Raw genomic sequence first — 17,670 nt, forward strand, 5'->3', positions numbered from 1 at the left:
GACAGTGAAGTTTGGAGGTGGAACATCATGGTGTGGGGCTGTTTTTCAGCATACGGTACTGGCAAACTTCATATCATTGAAGGAAAGCTGAATGGAAAAATGTACCAAGACATTCATGATAAAAATCTGCTGCCATCTACCAGGATGATGATGAAACGAGGGTGGACATTTCATCAAGACAATGATCCCAAACACAAAGCCAAGGAAACTCTCAATGGGTTTCGAAGAAAATAAAGCTGCTAGAATGGTCCAGCCAATCACCTGACTTGAATGCAATAGAAAATCTATGGAAACAACTAAAGATCAGAGTTCAGAGAAGAGGCCAACAGAACCTTCAAGAGTTGAAGACTGTGTGAAAGAATGGGCCAAAATCACATCTGAGCAATGCATGCAGCTAGTTTGTCCATACAGGAGATATCTTGAAGCTGTTACCAAGAGAGGATTTTGTACAAAGTGTTTAAACAAATTTCAGTTAGCGTGTTCAATTACTTTTCCCTGTCATTCCATTGTATTACATATAACTTAATTTCTGAACCTATTTGTTTTTGTTTCATTGTATGTATGGATTGCATGAGTTGTTACTGACATGTGGTGAAAATGTCATGTCAATAGCACCTTTAGAAATATATTTACTGAGGGAAATGGTGACGTGTTCAATACTTATTTTACCCTGTGTGTGTGTGTATATGTATGTATGTATGTATGTATAAAAATATTTGGGGATGTTTAACTCAGCAGTAGATACGTTTTGCAAGTGAGTTCACACCAGTCAGAAAGGAAAGTCCAAAACACAATGTTTCCCACGCAGGGGTTCTTCTCCAGCAAAATGTGCACAATGAAGATACTATCCCACCTGGTTACTCTTCAGCAGCACTGCTGCTATAGTTACTTGTCCTTCTGACCACCAGCTCTTTTGGGCACACAGATTAGAGCCGCACACAACTCCTCTGGCCAAGTCCTCAGGCCATCAACTGTCTCTTGCAGACCTTCATACTCCGGTTGCCACCTGCAGCCTCTCTGACTCCTGGAGGAGACCTCTTGGGTGGAGCCCTGAGGTATTCATAAAGCCTGTGTGCACCTGGGCACACACCCTGCTGTTCCTCCCCAAAACCCGGACACTGGGTTGGAGATTCCGTCCCACCCAAGACACTATGGCATCTCCAAACTATGGAGCCCCTTCCAGGAATACCAAAACCTGGAGAAAGCTGCAAAACCAGTTTTCTCCACTCAACCGCTATACTCCATAATCCTGCACTCAGCTAATGTGTACAACCTGTATCCTTTAACTGCGTTGATGTAAGAGCCCAGACCAATGTAGGAGCACGTCTGTCTCAGATCCACCACATTCCTAAGGGAGAAGAGCCATGTGTCGCGGCACAGTGGACAAATGTACAGCTCTGTCATCCACATAACGCCTCCACCGCGTCGAGCTCCCCGAGAGTACTGCCAGTCTGCCCGCTCAGTTAGATGGAGGCTACAGGGGGATCTCTTCTCTGTGCAGCACTTGTGGCATGGAAGCATTGCACAGAGAAGAGGGAAGATTTTAGATTCCTGGACCGTAGGCTGGCTGTAAGGGCACTGACCGCTCCTGAGCATCCTGAGTGGTAGGTACAGCAGAGGGGATGGGATGGGGTGGGCAAAGGTGTTGGGGTTAGTTCACCTTTTTCATTTTTTCTGGTGAACTAACACTTTAATGTTTAAAAAACCATTATAAAAAAAAAATAGTATGCAGTTCTTCTATAGGTGAGATTGAAAAGAACAGCATGTTTTTTTTCTAGTTTAAGCACAGCCATTTTTCACTTAAGGTGGTCTCATTTCTTTTCCCCTGGAGTTCTGATTAAAGTGATATTCTCAGGTCAATGGCCTTTCCAGCTGTAAACAGCACACAGACAGGCCCATGCAGGCGCTCTGAGTGTGTACATTGAACAGAACGTGCTGTGAATGTCCTCTTAAAAAGTGCACATTAGGTAAATGGGTTTCGGTTTAGCCGGCTTGGCACGGGGAGAGCGCTGCCTCTCATGAGCTCATGCTTCTAATAATGGGCCCGTATATTCTCTTCGCTCCTGCTAATCTCTAACCAAGCTTTTCCCCTGGAAGAAGTTTGTGTGGTTTCTCTTCAGTAATAGATGAGATTTAAACAAAATAAATGTTCTCCTGATGGGCGGCGGTTACGGTGTGTCCAGAGCCCGCGGTATCTGTGTGTCGGTGCTTGCAGTTTGATGTGAGCGCACGGAGGCGGAAAGCATTTGGCCCATTTTTCTACTTTTTTTTTTTTTTTTCCTTTTTTTTTTTTTTTTTTTTTTTTTTTTTTTTTGTTTCTCTCCTCCTTCGGTTTAAGTGCTCTTGCTGTGCCAGCACACTGCGTTTGATCCAATTACCACATAAACATTGTGTCATATGGTTTTTGTTTGTGTGTATTCTGGCCTTGATGAAACTTACTTCATTGGTGAACGTCTTATACCTTTCGCTGAAGAACTCCGGACTACATACAGCTTTGTACAGACTCCAGAGAGAGGGGACTGTATCAGGGATTGAGGGATTTTTTGCAACTTTGCTCAGAAAGCGCTGATTACATGCAAATTAAAGTGTATGTAAAGCTAATTATTATTTTTTTTTTTTTTTTTTTGCTATAGTGGGTGATTAAAGCCTTTGTCAGATGTGTTAATGCTATTAGAGATTCTATGTAGCCACATATCTATCTATCTACTACTTCTTCATAAAAGCCAATAACAACACTAGGGGGAATACAGTAAAACACTAATAACTCTCCTCTGGTAGGTCTTGTCCCAGATCCAAAATCCTTTCTGCCAGGTTTGGCAGCTTTATTGACACTTACATGCTGCCCTAAATTCAAAAAGGTTTACCTCCGGTTTCGTTGTTTTGCAAACTGGAGGTAATTCTTTTTTATTAAGACCAATGCTAGGGCTGGCCATACATGGACCTATTTTTTTTTTTTTAGGATCGGCCTGTGGGCTGATTTGAAGGAGGCAAAAAAAAAAAGAATTTTTCAGTCCACGCATGCAAATTCATTGAAAAAATCCTCCCCGCTGTGCCATTGTATTCTGACAGCAGGACTCTCCCATTTGTCGGAATGCAGTGGTTGTTAGATCGACTTTTATTGAGCAGAGACAGCCCATAGATGGATCAAAATTCAGCCGGTCCCTGCTGAACCGGACAAATTTCAATTCCATCTATGGGCAGCTTAACCTGGCGTACAGAGACAGGCAGATTATCTGTCTCTGTATGCTGTGTGGCAGCATGACAGGTTTGCGGTTGCTACCTCTCCTCTCCTGTCACTGGTTATCAAGGATGCTGTTGGCTTCTAGCAACCAGTGAGCTTGACAGTGGACAGAGCCTAAGAGCTTGTTTACATGGGACAGAAAAGGGCGATACAAACAGGCATTTGAGCTGCTGTTTTGCCACATCTCTTGACCACCCAAACATGGATGTACAGTTGCTCAGGGCTGTTCCACGAATCAAAGCAAAAATTAAACCCTCTGTTGCATTCAGTGGGTAGTACTCAAGTGTGCAATGCAACTACCCCGTAACTATCCTTCAACTGTGTGCTATTGCAGCATGGTGGGACAACGTACACCAGGTGGTAAGATGACCTATTACCTTACTAAACTTCCTGTCAAACTTCCTCTGAAAAACCATCCACAAATCGCTTTTCAGAGGTGTAGTAATATCTGCACCTCTGAATAAGCCCTAATGGGGGAAGCTGGAAGACTGGTTCCCCATTAGGTCCACGTTCTCCCTGTGATTGACAGCAGGCAGTGGGTGGGTTCTGTAGTCAATGACAGGTGTTCTGATTGGTTAAGGAGTCTGCACACTGTCTGCTGCCAGTCACAAAGGGAGTGGCTCTGATGGGGTTAGCTAGTGTTTTTGAATCCTGTTCAGACTCCACCCACCCAGCTGCAAAACTGTTGAAACAACTCGGCCACACTGAGGATGGAATTGTCTGTACAAACACTGTGGCCTCAGTTGCTCTCTAGACACTGTGCTGAATTTGTAGAGGCCGACCTGCTGACATCCTAAAGATTTACTGCTGCTCAGGGGCACTGGGCTTCAACAAAACGGCAACCTCCAGCAAGAAGAAACCGGAACAATGCTGGAGGCAGTTTACAGCACACTAATTTTGGTAGCATAATTATTAATGTGAAATGTATGTTCTTTGCTAAAGAACATTATTATTTTTATCAGGTTGTTATGGGTAAAGTTCTGGAAAGCTTCAATACTTCCTGTGGGCAAGACAGCTAAAGTTGTATGCATATCTCCAAGATGAACCTGCCCCAACTTTTCATGAGCATTTCCTTTAGCCTTCCCTATGAATTGTGCAGTATAGCAACATGCATATTCAATGTCTTGTTTGGTTGAAAAAAGACAAAAACGATTGATCAGAGCTCTGTCAAGGTGGTGACATCTTACCTTTTGCACAGCATAGCAACATAGCAATATCATCAAGTTACCTACAACCAGGCTGATCCTTTTTTTTAATTTTGCTCACAGATTCACACATTTTTGAGCTACTAACCCCTTGTTACCAAAGTTGGCCTTTCATGGAACCCTCATCTTTGCATCTTTTGAGTATAGTGATGTTTACACTGGTATTTTTCTGAGATGCCATTTTATGTTTCTTAGCGCAATCCATAAGCTTCTGATGAATATTTGCTTTATGTTCTCCGACTCCAACCCCCCCCCACCCCTCCCCTGGTGAAATGGAGAATGTTTGTGTGCCCATGTGGAATCCATTATATTTGGGCTGAAAGCCAACACGGTTCCCTTTCATATCTCCCACTGTTTTATCAAGGTACTGCCTTATCCTTGTTCAACCCATTGATATTTCTTTCTTTTTTTTGTCATTGTCTTTTTTTTTTTTTTTTTTTTTTTCTACCGTCATTCTGTTCCCGGGCAGCAACGCTTAATTTATTGCTGGTCCCCAGGGAGATGTAGACCAGATCAAACACATACGTTTTTGCTGGCCAGCGTCCTGAGCTCTGAAAATCAAATTTGTGGCTTTATGAAGTCACTTCCAAAGAGAAGAGTTATAGATCTACCTAAACAACGAGGGTTTTTTGTGTCATGCCATGGTTGTGTTTGAAACGAGGCCCAGGTCTCCTGTTGCTCATTTAGTTGATGTTTTGGTTTTCAGCTACCAAGAAACATGTCATCAGATTAAGATTTCTGTTTATCTTAATTGGAGCAGAATGCGGACCTCCCCCCACCAGCTCTGTTAGGTTCCATATCAGGAGACTGTTTAAAGGATCACTCCAGATAACATGTAAACTCTGAGCCTTCTTTACTGTTCATAAAACAGTACAGCTGTGTTAGGCCCCTTTCACATCAAGGGTCTGATCAGGTTTGCCGATCATAGGGAGGTGTGGTGTAAATGGTAAGTGGTGTTTGTTTACCCCCAACTGCCTGTAGAGTAGAGTTGGCTCTGTCCATGTCCACTTTGCATAAACTGAGCAAAGACTGGCCTGTCAGACAGATCCCCTGTTGATCAAATCAGAGTCCGCTTGCTGTGAAAAGGGCCCTAAAAGCCAACCTTTTATCCACACCACTGCTTATACTCAACTGTTGGTCATTTTCCTAACCATGTAAAGAGGGTGCACCCAAATAACAGGGTCCAGTCCATTAAGGTGCATCATGGAAGGAAGCGAGGGAAGAGACTTGCTGCTGGAAATACTGGGTGCCTCACTGTGCTCTGACAGGGTGCTTAAAGCAGCATGCTGGATGGTAAAAGCAAAGCCTCAATTCTGTAAGGAATCGCACTGATTTACAGCTGTTAGGCTGGTGGGATTAGAGAGGTAATTAAAGCTGAACGCAGGTCACAAAAACTTCCATTTAAAGCTCCCTTCACCTTTTTGGGGAAAAAAATGTAGCAAATAAAAAAAATTACTTTGTAAAAGTAGCAGTGAAATTCATACTGTGCTGCAAATAACCTGTGCAAAGAGTGGGAGGGACCCAGCAGGCTCCACCCACTATAGGCTTCCTCCAGAAAACGTCAGGAGGGGGTGGAGACAAGACCAGTCACCCTGCACAAGTAGAAAGAACAGCAGTGACCGGTCTTTATTACAGGAAGCTCCTGCACAGCCTTAAAGTTTCTGAATGGATTGCTGCACGGATTGGAAAAAATACACAAAGCGTAAGAACACACATCTGTTGCGGGTAAACAATATTTGCATTAACCTATTCGGCCCTGGAAGGTTTTTCCCCCTTCTTGACTAGGCCATTGTTTGCTATTCGGCACTGCGCTATTTAAATTGGTATTTGCATGATAATGCAACACTTTACCCAAACGAAATTTGTTCTTTTTCTTGCACTCAAATAGAGCTTTCTTTTTGTGGCATTTGATCACCACTGGGTTTTTTATTTTTTTGCGATATAAACGAAAAAAGAAAATTTTGGAAAAAGATATGTTCTTCTTTCTGATGCATGGTGAGTGTTTTCCAGATATTGTTTTTGTCACAGGGTTTTGTAAAAGAGAAAATACATTTTTGTTTTCTTTTTTAATTTTCCAAAAACTTGTGGCAACAAATGAGACCTGCAAAATACTCACCATGCCCCTTGGCAAATACCTTGGAGTGTCTACTTTCCAAAAAGGGGTTTATTTGAGGGGGTGCTTCTACTATCCTGGCATTTCAGGGTCAACATTACAAGGTTATACCACACATCACCCACTCTTCTAACCACTTGAAAAGTCTTTTCTGACACGTTTTGTTTACATGAAAAAACGGGGGGGGGGGGGGGGGGTTTACTAGAAAATTACTGAGAACCCATAAACATAGATTTTTTTTATTTTTTTTTAAAGCAGAGTTCCTAGAGAATAAAATGGTGGGTGCTTAATTTTTTTTTATATTTTAATTCTCAAAAACACAATATATTGCCCAATTGTTTGATAAAATATAAAAGATGATGTCACACTGAGTAAATGGATACCAAACATGACATGCTTTAAAATCACGCACGCCCTTGCAACAGCAACAAACTGTGTACAATTTTTAATATCCATAGGCACCACTTTAAAAGCATTTTTATGGTTACCACTTTAGATTTACACAGGAGGTCTAGTGCTAAAATTACTGCCCTCGATCTGACATTTGTGGTGATACCTCACATGCATGGCGCAATCTCTGGTTATGTACTGAGGTGGGACTGCTCATGAGCATCGGTGGGGGTGGGGATTTTTTATTTTCCTTTTTTCTTTTTACACTGTCCCTTCAATTCTTCTTTTTTTTTTTTTTTTTTTTTTTTTTTTTTTATATTTATTTATTTTTTTTACATTTATTGTTATCACAGGGAATGTAAATATCACACCAAGATTGGTGCTTTCCCATTCTTGCTTCCGGTTTCTTAGACCATAGAGATGAATGAGGCCATTCCGGTCTCTGATCAGCTCTGTTGTCAGCCGGCGGACTTTCCGGCTGCATTCTCGGGTACCCTGATGGGATGGGAGAACCCGAGAAAGCAGTGAGAGGTGGGGGCGTCCCTTTCTCCTGCTTGTAAAAGTAATCTAGTGACTAATTAGCCACTATTATTGCTTTCACATGATAGCCGACCACCTGAAGAAGAAAACGATCCCTATAGCTGTAGGCAACATCCTGGTATAACCACTCAAAAGTCCAGCAATGTACCAGTATGTTGCTGGTCCTTATTGGGCCTATATGTAACCGCAGAGAACATGGATATATGATTCCTTTTTTTTTTTTTTTTTTTTTGCCATGCCCGTGTTGAGGGTTAGGCCCAAAAAGTTTTAAATTTGTAAACCGTGATTTCCATGCAAATTGTCTGGTAAGAGCTGAATTTGGATGGGCTGCGATGTATTGTGCATATAAATTGCTTTCGCCCAAAACTAATATAGCCCATCCATGGTTTTTCATGGAAGATTTGCATGCTAGTGCTGCCTTTTCGGGGACACTATGGAGGCACTAGTATAGTTCTGTTTGTGAACAATATATTGATCTGTACAAACACTATACTAGTAATGGTGGTGAGCAGCCACCTATAGTGTGTGGGCAATCTAATGCAAGTTGACCCTGACTCGGAGGGGTCCTAACTGACCCTGCCGCTATCTGATGTCACTAGTGGCAGTAATACAGTGATCAGTGAAAAATGTTATATACTGACACTGTACTAATGGCACTGGCTGGGTGACGGGGTGATCAAAGGGTTAATAGGGACGATTAAAGTGTTAAATGTGCGTGTGAGTGTGCGTGGAAAATGTAGTGCTTTTACTCAGTGTGGTCTCTCTTCTCTCTTTGGACAGACAGGGATGCATGCGCGCTCACACCCGGAAATAGAAATAGACGTAAGGGTACGTCACTTTGCCCCGAGCCGCCACTTGTCCGCACATTACGTTACATTACATTACATTTTTTTTTTACACTTTGCTTTGCAGGAGCAATAAAGATTAATTTTCCTGCAATCCTTGCTTTAACCACTTGCCTACTTGGCACTTATACCCCCTTCGTGCCCAGGCCAATTTTCAGCTTTCAGTGCTGTCGCACTTTGATAATTGTGCGGTCATGCAACACTGCACCCATATAAAATTTGTATAATTTTTTTTCACACAAATAGAGCTTTCTTTTGGTGGTATGTACTTGCCGTTGGGTGTTTTATTTTTTGCGCTATAAACAAAAAAGCAAGAAAAAATGTTTTTTTCTTTGCTTCGTTTATAGATTTTGCAAACAGGTAATTTTTTCAGTAATATTAGCAGCCCATACCAGAACCCCACCTCCACCTTGCTGGCATCTGAGTCGAAGTGGAGCTTTGTGCCAGTTACTGATCCAAAGGCCCATCCATCTGGTCCATCAGGAGTCCCTCTCATCTCATCAGTCCATAAAACCTTTGAAAAATCTGTCTTCAGATATCTCTTGGCCCAGTCTTGACGTTTTAACGTGTGTGTCTTGTTCGGTGATGGTCGGGTTTCAGCCTTCCGTACCTTGACCATGTCTCTGACCACTAAACATCTTGTACTTCTGGGCACTCCAGGTAGGATGAAGTTCTGGAATATGCCTGCACTGGAGGATATTATGTTCCTGGTAGCTTCAAGCTTGATTCTTAAATCTTTGGCAATTAATTTGCATAATTTTTTTCTCAACACGTTTCTTGTGAACCTGTTGACTATTTGCAAAAAACTTGGTTTAACCCTTTCTAACTACACATCAGATCTCAATGGGGAAAATCTCATGCTGGATATCTATATTGATATGGACTGGGTAATGTATTAGGAACGTAAGGATGCCCCATCGTTTGAATTCAGTTCTCTGTAGGTGGATAATATTCATTTCCATTAGACACCCCGAAAATCAAAGTGAAAAAATGCAGCAGGGTAGTCCATTTTGCTGAAATTTCATTGCAGCAACTCAAAATGGTACTCAGTAGTTTGTATGTCCCCCACGTGTTTCTATGCATGCCTGACAACGTCGGGGCATGCTCCTAATGATACGGATGGTGTTTTGGGGTATTTCCTCCCAGATCTGGACCAGGGTATCACTGAGCTCCTTAACAGTCTGAGGTGGCAACCTGGTGGCGTCGGACGGACCGAAACATGATATCCCAGAGGTGTTCTATTGGATTTAGGTCAGGCGCGCGTAGGGGCCATTCAATGGTATCAATTCCTTCATCCTCCAGGAACTGCCTGCATACTGTTGCCACATGAGGCCAGGCATTTTCGTGCAGCAGGAGGAAGCCAGGGCCCACTGTACCAGCATAAGGTCTGAGAATGGGTCCAAGGATTTCATCCCCATACCTAATGGCAGTCAGGGTGCCATTGTCTAGCCTGTAGAGGTCTGTGTGTCCCTCCATGGATATGCCTCCCCAGACCATCACTGACCCACCACCAAAACAGTCATGTTGAACGATGCTACAGGCAGCATAACCTTCTCCACGGCTTCTCCAGACCCTTTTACATGTGCTCAGGGTGAACCTGCTGTCATCTGTGAAAAGCACAGGGCGCCAGTAGCGGACCTGCCAATTCTGGTGTTCAATGGCAAAGGCCAACTGAGCTCTATGGTGCCAGGCAGTGAGCACAGGGCCCACTAGAGGACATCGGGCCTTCAGGCCACCCTTATGAAGTCTGTTTCTGATTGTTTGGTCAGAGAGATTTGCACCAGTGGCCTGCTGGAGGTCATTTTGTAGGGCTCTGGCAGTACTCATCCTGTTCCTACCATCCTGGAGGAGTTGGACTGCCTGTGCAACCTCTGCAGGGTCCAGGTATCCTCTCATGCTACCAGTAGTGACACTGACCCTAGCCAAATGCAAAACTAGTTAAAAACAGTCAGAAAAGATGAGCAGGGAAAAAATTTCAGTGGCCTCCACCTGTAAAACCATTCCTGTTTTGGGGGTCATCTCATTGTTGCCCATCTAGCGCACCTATTGTTTATTTCATTAACACCAAAGCAGCTGAAACTGATTAACAACCCCCTCTGCTACTTAACTGACCAGATCAATATCCCAGAAGTTTAATTGACTTGATGCTATACTCTGATTAAAACGTATTCCTTTAATTTTTTTTGATCAGTGTATAAAACGATTGGTTTCATGTTTTACTTTTTATAATGGGGTGCCTTGAGATTTTGCATAAATTTTACAGGGTGCCTTGATTGAAAAAAGGTTGACAACCACTGATCTAAACCTTGGTCAGGGCACCATGTCTGATTATGTCCCTGGGTGGTCTTTCAGTAATTGATTGCAGTACCAGTAGGCAAATAGGATTATATTGGACGCAAGCACGGCTGTCCTTAACATTCCACGGACACTAAGGATGTTCTTGACCCAGTGCTGTCAATAGGCTGGGATTATATTGACGATCTAGGTTATTTGCACAGTGCTTGTATGTGAATCCCATAAATAGACCTTTCAGACTGACACAGCTAAACAAATACACTTCATTGTAGTGTGTGGTCTGGCCAGACCATTCCCCTCCTTAAAGAAGAACTCCAGTCTAAAGATCAGGGTTTTGTTTGTTATATATATATATATATATATATATATATATATATATATATATATATATATATATATATATATATATATATTACACACATAAATACATATATACATACGTACATATATATATGTGTGTGTGTGTATATATATATATATGTGTATATATATATATATGTGTGTGTGTGTGTGTATATATATATGTATATATATATGTGTGTGTGTGTGTGTATATAGATATATATGTGTGTGTGTATGTATATATATATATAAGGACCCTCTATTAGCAGAATCTGTGAACCTTTATATTTGGGAGGAAAAAAGGAAAAGTATAGTGATGAGTTTAAAAGCTTTTTCTTTTAGCCATACTACATCAGATGTTTCCGAGAGCCAGTCAGTTACTGAACACGGCCATGTGATGGTGCTGTTGCATTCTATATGATCTCTGTACAGCATGGTATTAGCAGAACAGCTTTGGCACGGTGTGTTGAATTGTTTAGATTGACATTCTAATATGGGACAAGATGGGATATGCAGATGGCATGTTTCATTGGCTGTGCTGTACATCCTGGCCGTATTCCGGCACCAAGGTACAGATCTCAGTTAAAGAAGTTTGTTCTTTCAATACTTTTCATCAAACAGTCCTCCTAGGCACCTTTACACTTTTCCGTTCCATCACAGCACGGTACTGCATGCGTGTGATTGTGTTAAAACATCCCAGCCAATATACCACAACAGACAAATAAAAACACCTGCATCATTTTGCTATGTAGTGTGTGGTGCGGTGTGCTGCCAGCTAGCGTTCTTGTGGATTAGGGTGACATTCTAAATGACCAACTTGACCATTCTTTATTACTAAACAGAAGTGTGACACCAGTCTACAGCTAAGTTCACTCTTGGTCTGTCTTAGAAAAACAATCTGCAGTTTATTGGTTTTCAGAGGGCATCTAGAGAGCTACTATCAGGCATTCAAGAGATGATACTGCTGTTTCCTGAATGCCTTTTTTTTTTTTTTTTTTTGTGGAACAGCAATGTGATAAGCCACAGTAAATTGGCAGGGACACAAAGCACCACCACATGTGTACAGCCACTTCAGCTTTTATGGTAGGTTTAGATGGGTGTCGGGTGGGGGGGAGGGGGGGTTGTCGTTAAACGATTGCTGTTTTCTTGGCCCTCCAACCACCTGTGTGAAAGCAGGCTTAAAGTGGTTGTACACACTTGCATATACCCAGTAAAGTGACTGGCCTCAAGTGATTGACAGAGATTTATCCTCCTACATAAGTTATATCTGTTTATCTACATTATTCTCTTTGAAATATCTGTTTAAAGTCTAGAATTTATAAAGCTTGTCTGAGTTCAGTAAAATAAAAAGGGAGGAGATTGGAGGGAAGAGGAACACCCCCCTTCACGTAGCTCACAGGAACAGAACTGAGGCTGTCAGTCTGCTGAAGGTCCCTCCCCGTCTTCGTTTTTCTCTTGGTGTCAGGAAAACTTATCAGAAGTGATTCATGCTGATAGCAGAGGAACAAAGCAATAGACAGTGCTCTTAATTGTGACATGTACACACTATAGAGGGATATGCTTTGGCCATATTCTGTAAAGTGGTTGTAAACCTCAGAAATGAAATATGAACAAAGTTTTTTTTGGCCCTACTTCTCCTGTGGGTAAGAGTAGCACACTTAGTTTTGCACTCTTGTGACCCAGATTCTGCTGACAGTGGGCTAAAGTCCGCTGTTGGCTGACGTCACAGAGCTGGTCCAGGTTCTACAGGGGTCCTGACCATATTGCCGGGATCTGTCTTGGTCCCTGAGCAGCAGCAGGCTCAGCCTCTGGGTTCCGCTGAGAGCCTAAGCCGGCCATTCCCACCCCTGAACTGCACTGCCTGGTGCTCCAGTCAGCACAGAGATGGAGAATGACAGTCACTGCTCTCTGCTCAGAGCAGACCTGAGAATTGAGCGATCAGCGTTCTTTAATCTATTAGTTCTCGGAGTAGAGGTGGCATTGGATCAATACTGCAGTCATCTGTGTGTAATGTATGGGTTTTTTGTTTTGTTTTGTTTTTTTACATTCCTGTTCTCTCTTAAAAGGATAAGTGCACTTCAGAATAGTGCAGTTATCCCTTTTTGCCCCTTTACCTTGACCTAAACTAATGGACACATGCCTCAATCCGATGGTTGTGGCTGGTATTTGATTACATCCATTGTTCCAAGTCTTCCTGTTTTGGCCACGCCGGTACACTGCTGAGGGTTCCTTGTCCTGAGATCAAGACAAGCCCCATAGAGGCTGTATTACGCAGACGAGGCCAGGATGTAAACAGACATTGGAAGTTGCAGCTATTGGATCGAGGTAAGTATGTGTCTGTGTAGGGGTGGGGGATGGGGATTGATTGGGGACATAAAGGATGAGTGTACTTTTGTTTTAAAGTACACTTATCCTTTAAAGTGACCATGTCAGCACAGGATCACTTTGTATGTAAAAGAATATTTTATATGGAAGATGCTGTATACTTTTATAGAAGAACAAACCCTTGTAACAACCAGGGAGCAGTGAAGAGTTGACATTTCAAGTGTTCGACAGGTTGGTTGGGTCAAGGAACTTGCTTCCCTCACCACACACAGTGGTTCCTCTCACTGGTTCATATGGGGTGAAGTCACAAATCTAAGTTCTGACACAAGCCAACTCTAGGACTTATGGTGGTGGCTGCAGTAGCAGTGAAGCTCTGGAGCGTTAAAAATATTTGATTTATCTTTACTGGGTTTCCACTCCCTAGTCTCCTTAAGCTCTAATGACATAGCCAGGGCCTCACAGATGTCCCCTGGGAAGGCTACATCACCAGTACAATCCTCAGTCCTCTACCTTTGACGACATACTCCTCATCTTGTATATGTGCCATTCTGGAATTTTGTTTTTTTTTTTTAATAGTGGTGCAGGTATCCAACCAGTGGGGGATATGAGGGGGCAGAAAAGCACTGCTAACTTTAGTAGTTTTAGTAAGTGGACTGTATTTAGGCTAAATTATCCCTTGCAGTAAGGCTGTGCCCACACTGCAAGGGTTATGGCTGTTTTTTTCTTGTTTTCTTGGGAGAGAAGAAAGCAGAACTCTATTTTTTTTTCCCCCCTTGCAGCCGGGCTGTGTCCGCACTGCATGGGTTAACTACTTTTGTCCAGTGGCGCACAGAAAGGCTATACTTGCCCCATCCTTCGATCCTCTGGAAAACGGTGTCCTGCCATCCTCATGTCCAGAGCTGGTCTATGGGCGTGATGTCAGGAACAGTCCATTCACAAAACCTCTAGCGTGCGGGGGGTCAAGAGCAGCAGGGACTGGTCTTGCACTTGGATTGGGGTTTAGATAACTTCATCTACGCTCTGCTCACCCTTGGAGAAAAACGAGCAGTTAACCAATGCAGTGCCAGCACAGCCCCACTGCGGGAGGGAAGAAAGTTCTCCTCTGGCAGGCGGTGTTACCCCCCAATCTGGAGGCGGACTGTCCTGCAGCATCCTCATATCCAGTGCAAGGCTGGGGCTTCTCCTCTGGTCTTGATGTCAGAAGCCTAGTCTGGGGATGCAGACACTTTGGCGATCAATGTAGCAGTCGGGAGGAGTGGAAGGTCGGGTAAGTAAATCTCCTTTTGGGTCCTTTTCATGCTGATATGGTGTGGTTTGACCCCACTGTGGGTTTGGTGAGGGTTAGTTGTGCTTTCCAATTGACTTCTATATTCTTGGTAAAAAGTCTTGCATACAGGAGTTTTTGTGCGCTTTCTGAAAGCGCACCAAAACTGCAGGAGATAGAAGTCAATGAAAGTGCAGCTAGCACATACTAAACCCATGGGTACAACTGTCCCTCATCGGTGTCAAAGGAGTCCTTTTTGCTCCCCTAGGCCTAAACAAGCAATTACCCTTGAAGTGAGTATTTTTAGTTGTCCAGAGTTTGGTGTTAAAGAAAATATTTCATGAAATGCATAGGCAGCCATTGTCTTTTTTTTTTTTTTTTTTTTTTCATTCTCTTACCTCAGTATTTCCAAGGCATTAACATAGAAGAAGCAAGCACAGCATTCAGTTAATGAGTTGTCAGTATTGTGTACTTGCCATATTTAGTGCTGTTGTTAAAGCTATCTCTGATGTTTTTTTTTGTTCTCCTAAATAATTGCCCTTTGCCATTTTATTTCCTCCAGAATGTTGCAAAATCAGAGGACACGTCAGAATGGAACATTCTGCGCGACGACTTTATGATGGGGGCGTCCATGAAGGACTGGGACAAGGACAGCGAGGATGGAGAGGTGGGCGCACAACCTGGCGCAGGGGAGGAATACAGCGGAAGTGATTCAGATAGATAGTGAAGTTCTGCGGAAGGGCTAAAGATAATTCCTTATCTGTGGAGCTGACTGGATAAAGTCTTCATTCTGAGAATGCATGGCATTTTTCACATTTCACAAATACCATTTTTATATATTTATATGTAAAGAAACGGAGCAAAAAAAAATTATGGGAACTTTCATTCTCCTGGCCTCAGGAAGCCTTTAATCCTGAAATATTTTCCAAAATGTCTAATTTTTCAACCTATTTTTCCAAAACATTTTGTGCAGTCAAAACAGTGGCACCTTCCCAGTTTGGTTAGGGGAAGTGCCAGAGGTCACAAACTTTGCGTCTGTCACCCTGATGGATGTCCTGGCTCAGAAGGCTTTGCCCAAGTTCCGCTTCTCGACCCCCCGCGCCTGACAGGAGCGCGGCCGTGTCTTCCGACCCGTCACCTTGTGTGGTGTTTAGAATCTCTTCTCTTGCTGGCAGAGACGAGAGGCCCTGGCTGAGCTTGAAACAGATTCCAGCGCTGCTTTTGAAACGATTTCTGCTCGAAAATAACTACTTGGCTTTCACTTATGTCTCTCCAAGGTTAGCAGGAGCAGAAAACAGTTTAAGGATTCTTTATCAAAGGGTGCAACACAGCCCCTTCCAAAATTGATACCTTTTGGGGAAGATTTTAAGGCGGGAGGTCAGTCTTTACATGTACAGTTGTCAGCTTGAATAAAAGACACGGCTACTGTGGATGGCAGCGGAATATGTCTGTGTGTGTGTTGGAGAGGGACGAGTAGAAAGGCATCTACTGCTAGCATTTATTATTAAATGCTGCTGAAATCCGCCTTGTTTTTCCTGTATTGCTTTGAAGTTTTCATGTTGAAATGGTTTGACCTATTTTCCTGATAATATTCTTAAAGCTGAACTCTAAGAAGATAAAAAAGACATAACTTAAAGTGGTTATAAAGGTTGTCTTTGTTATATATATAAAAAAAAAAAAAAGAAGAAGCATGTTATACTTACCCACCTTACAATGGTTTTGTGCAGAACAACCCCGATCCTCCTTCTCTGGGGTCCCCCCAGCGTGCCCCTAAAGCAAACCACTTGCTGCGGGGGCACACGTGTGGGCTTGATCCCAAGTGTGGCTGTATGTGTCAATGCACGCAGTGTGGCCTAGTCCAGCCCCCCTATCCTTTGTCACTGAATATGATTGACAGCAGCAGGAGCCAATGAATACCGCTGCTCTCACTGGGTCCAGTGAGGAGGGAGAGAGAGCAGTGACCCTGCTCTTGGGCACAGTGCTGGATTGAGATCTGGCTCTGGTAAGTATTTAGAGGGGAGGGAGACACATCTAAAAGGTTTTTTTTTACCTTAATGCAAATAGTGTATTAAGATTAAAAAAAAAAACTTTAGCCTTTTCAACACCTTTATTGCAGCTCTGTAGTTAATATTACATCAGTAACTACCTGAATGTGACCTGGTATCAGCCTCTTGCAGTCCATGTACAGCAGGCCTGGAATGTGAGGAGAAGCAGCACAAGACGTTAGTCAGTTCATGTTCTGATAGGGAGGATGCTGAAAGAAGGAGAAAGCAGAGTGACAGATGAGCTTATTGTGCTGCTTCTCTTTTCACTGTCCAGTTAGGCTGGTGGTGAATTTTGAATGACCTGGGTTCAGAGGAAGAAGGATGGAGTATTCTCCCTAGGAAGTTCAGCTAAAGGGTGGGGAAAAGTACTGCAGGAGAAATCTCTGGATTTAAAATGAATATTGAGGCAAAAGCTGGTTTTATGTTGTTTTAAAGTCCTATTAAACTTAAACACAAGAAAGTAATACAGTATATTGCAGTTTGCCAATCCTTATGGTGGCCATACATGATTTAAAAAGGGCGTGATTTCTTTTCCGATCGGAATAATTGATCTATAGTTGACAATCCAATTGATCGAATTGCCATACACAGGAATGTAGATCCCAATCAATAGTTAAGATGCCATCATAAATCATCAATTGCATCTCTACTCCCACCAGCGGCGTGCACGGCTGCTGCATAGGGAACATGTTACATGTTCCCAAAGGTGAACTTATCCTTTAAAGCTGAATTCCAGATGACACTTTATAAGCAGTTACAGCAACTTTTTATTTTTTCCCTTTTGGGATAAAGGTTTTACATATATGAATAAAAGCTGATCATTGTAACCATGCCTGTGGCTTGTCATAGCCCTCTAGCTTCCTCCACTTTTTCTGGACAGCTTGGTTGGTTGAAAGAAGTTGAAAAATAAGTTGTTTTTTTTTTTGGCTACTTTCCCACAGACATTTTACCATGGTGTGAATAGCAGTGGCAGAAATTATGGATTCCTGCAGCTGTTTTTGACAAGTGTCAGCAGCTACCTGTGGCTGCCATTGAAGTGTGCAAGCTCTGGGCCAAAGCTAGCTA

General features: G+C 42.8%; 1 protein-coding gene across 1 annotated transcript in view; it reads left to right on the plus strand.

The window, feature by feature from the left end:
* RRP15 (ribosomal RNA processing 15 homolog) overlaps positions 1 to 16,003 on the plus strand; it is a 40,966-nt gene extending 24,963 nt beyond the window's left edge. The window contains exon 5 of the mRNA XM_089685012.1: positions 15,123 to 16,003. Within this exon, the coding sequence (XP_089541138.1) occupies positions 15,123 to 15,284 (162 nt within the window). The 3' untranslated portion in view covers positions 15,285 to 16,003. The remainder of the gene's footprint in view (positions 1 to 15,122) is intronic.
* The last annotated feature ends 1,667 nt before the right edge of the window (positions 16,004 to 17,670 follow it).

Source organism: Staurois parvus, unplaced genomic scaffold, assembly GCF_062004578.1.
Source record: "Staurois parvus isolate SC_StPar_1 unplaced genomic scaffold, SC_StPar_1.0 ptg000362l, whole genome shotgun sequence".
Lineage (NCBI taxonomy): Eukaryota > Metazoa > Chordata > Amphibia > Anura > Ranidae > Staurois > Staurois parvus.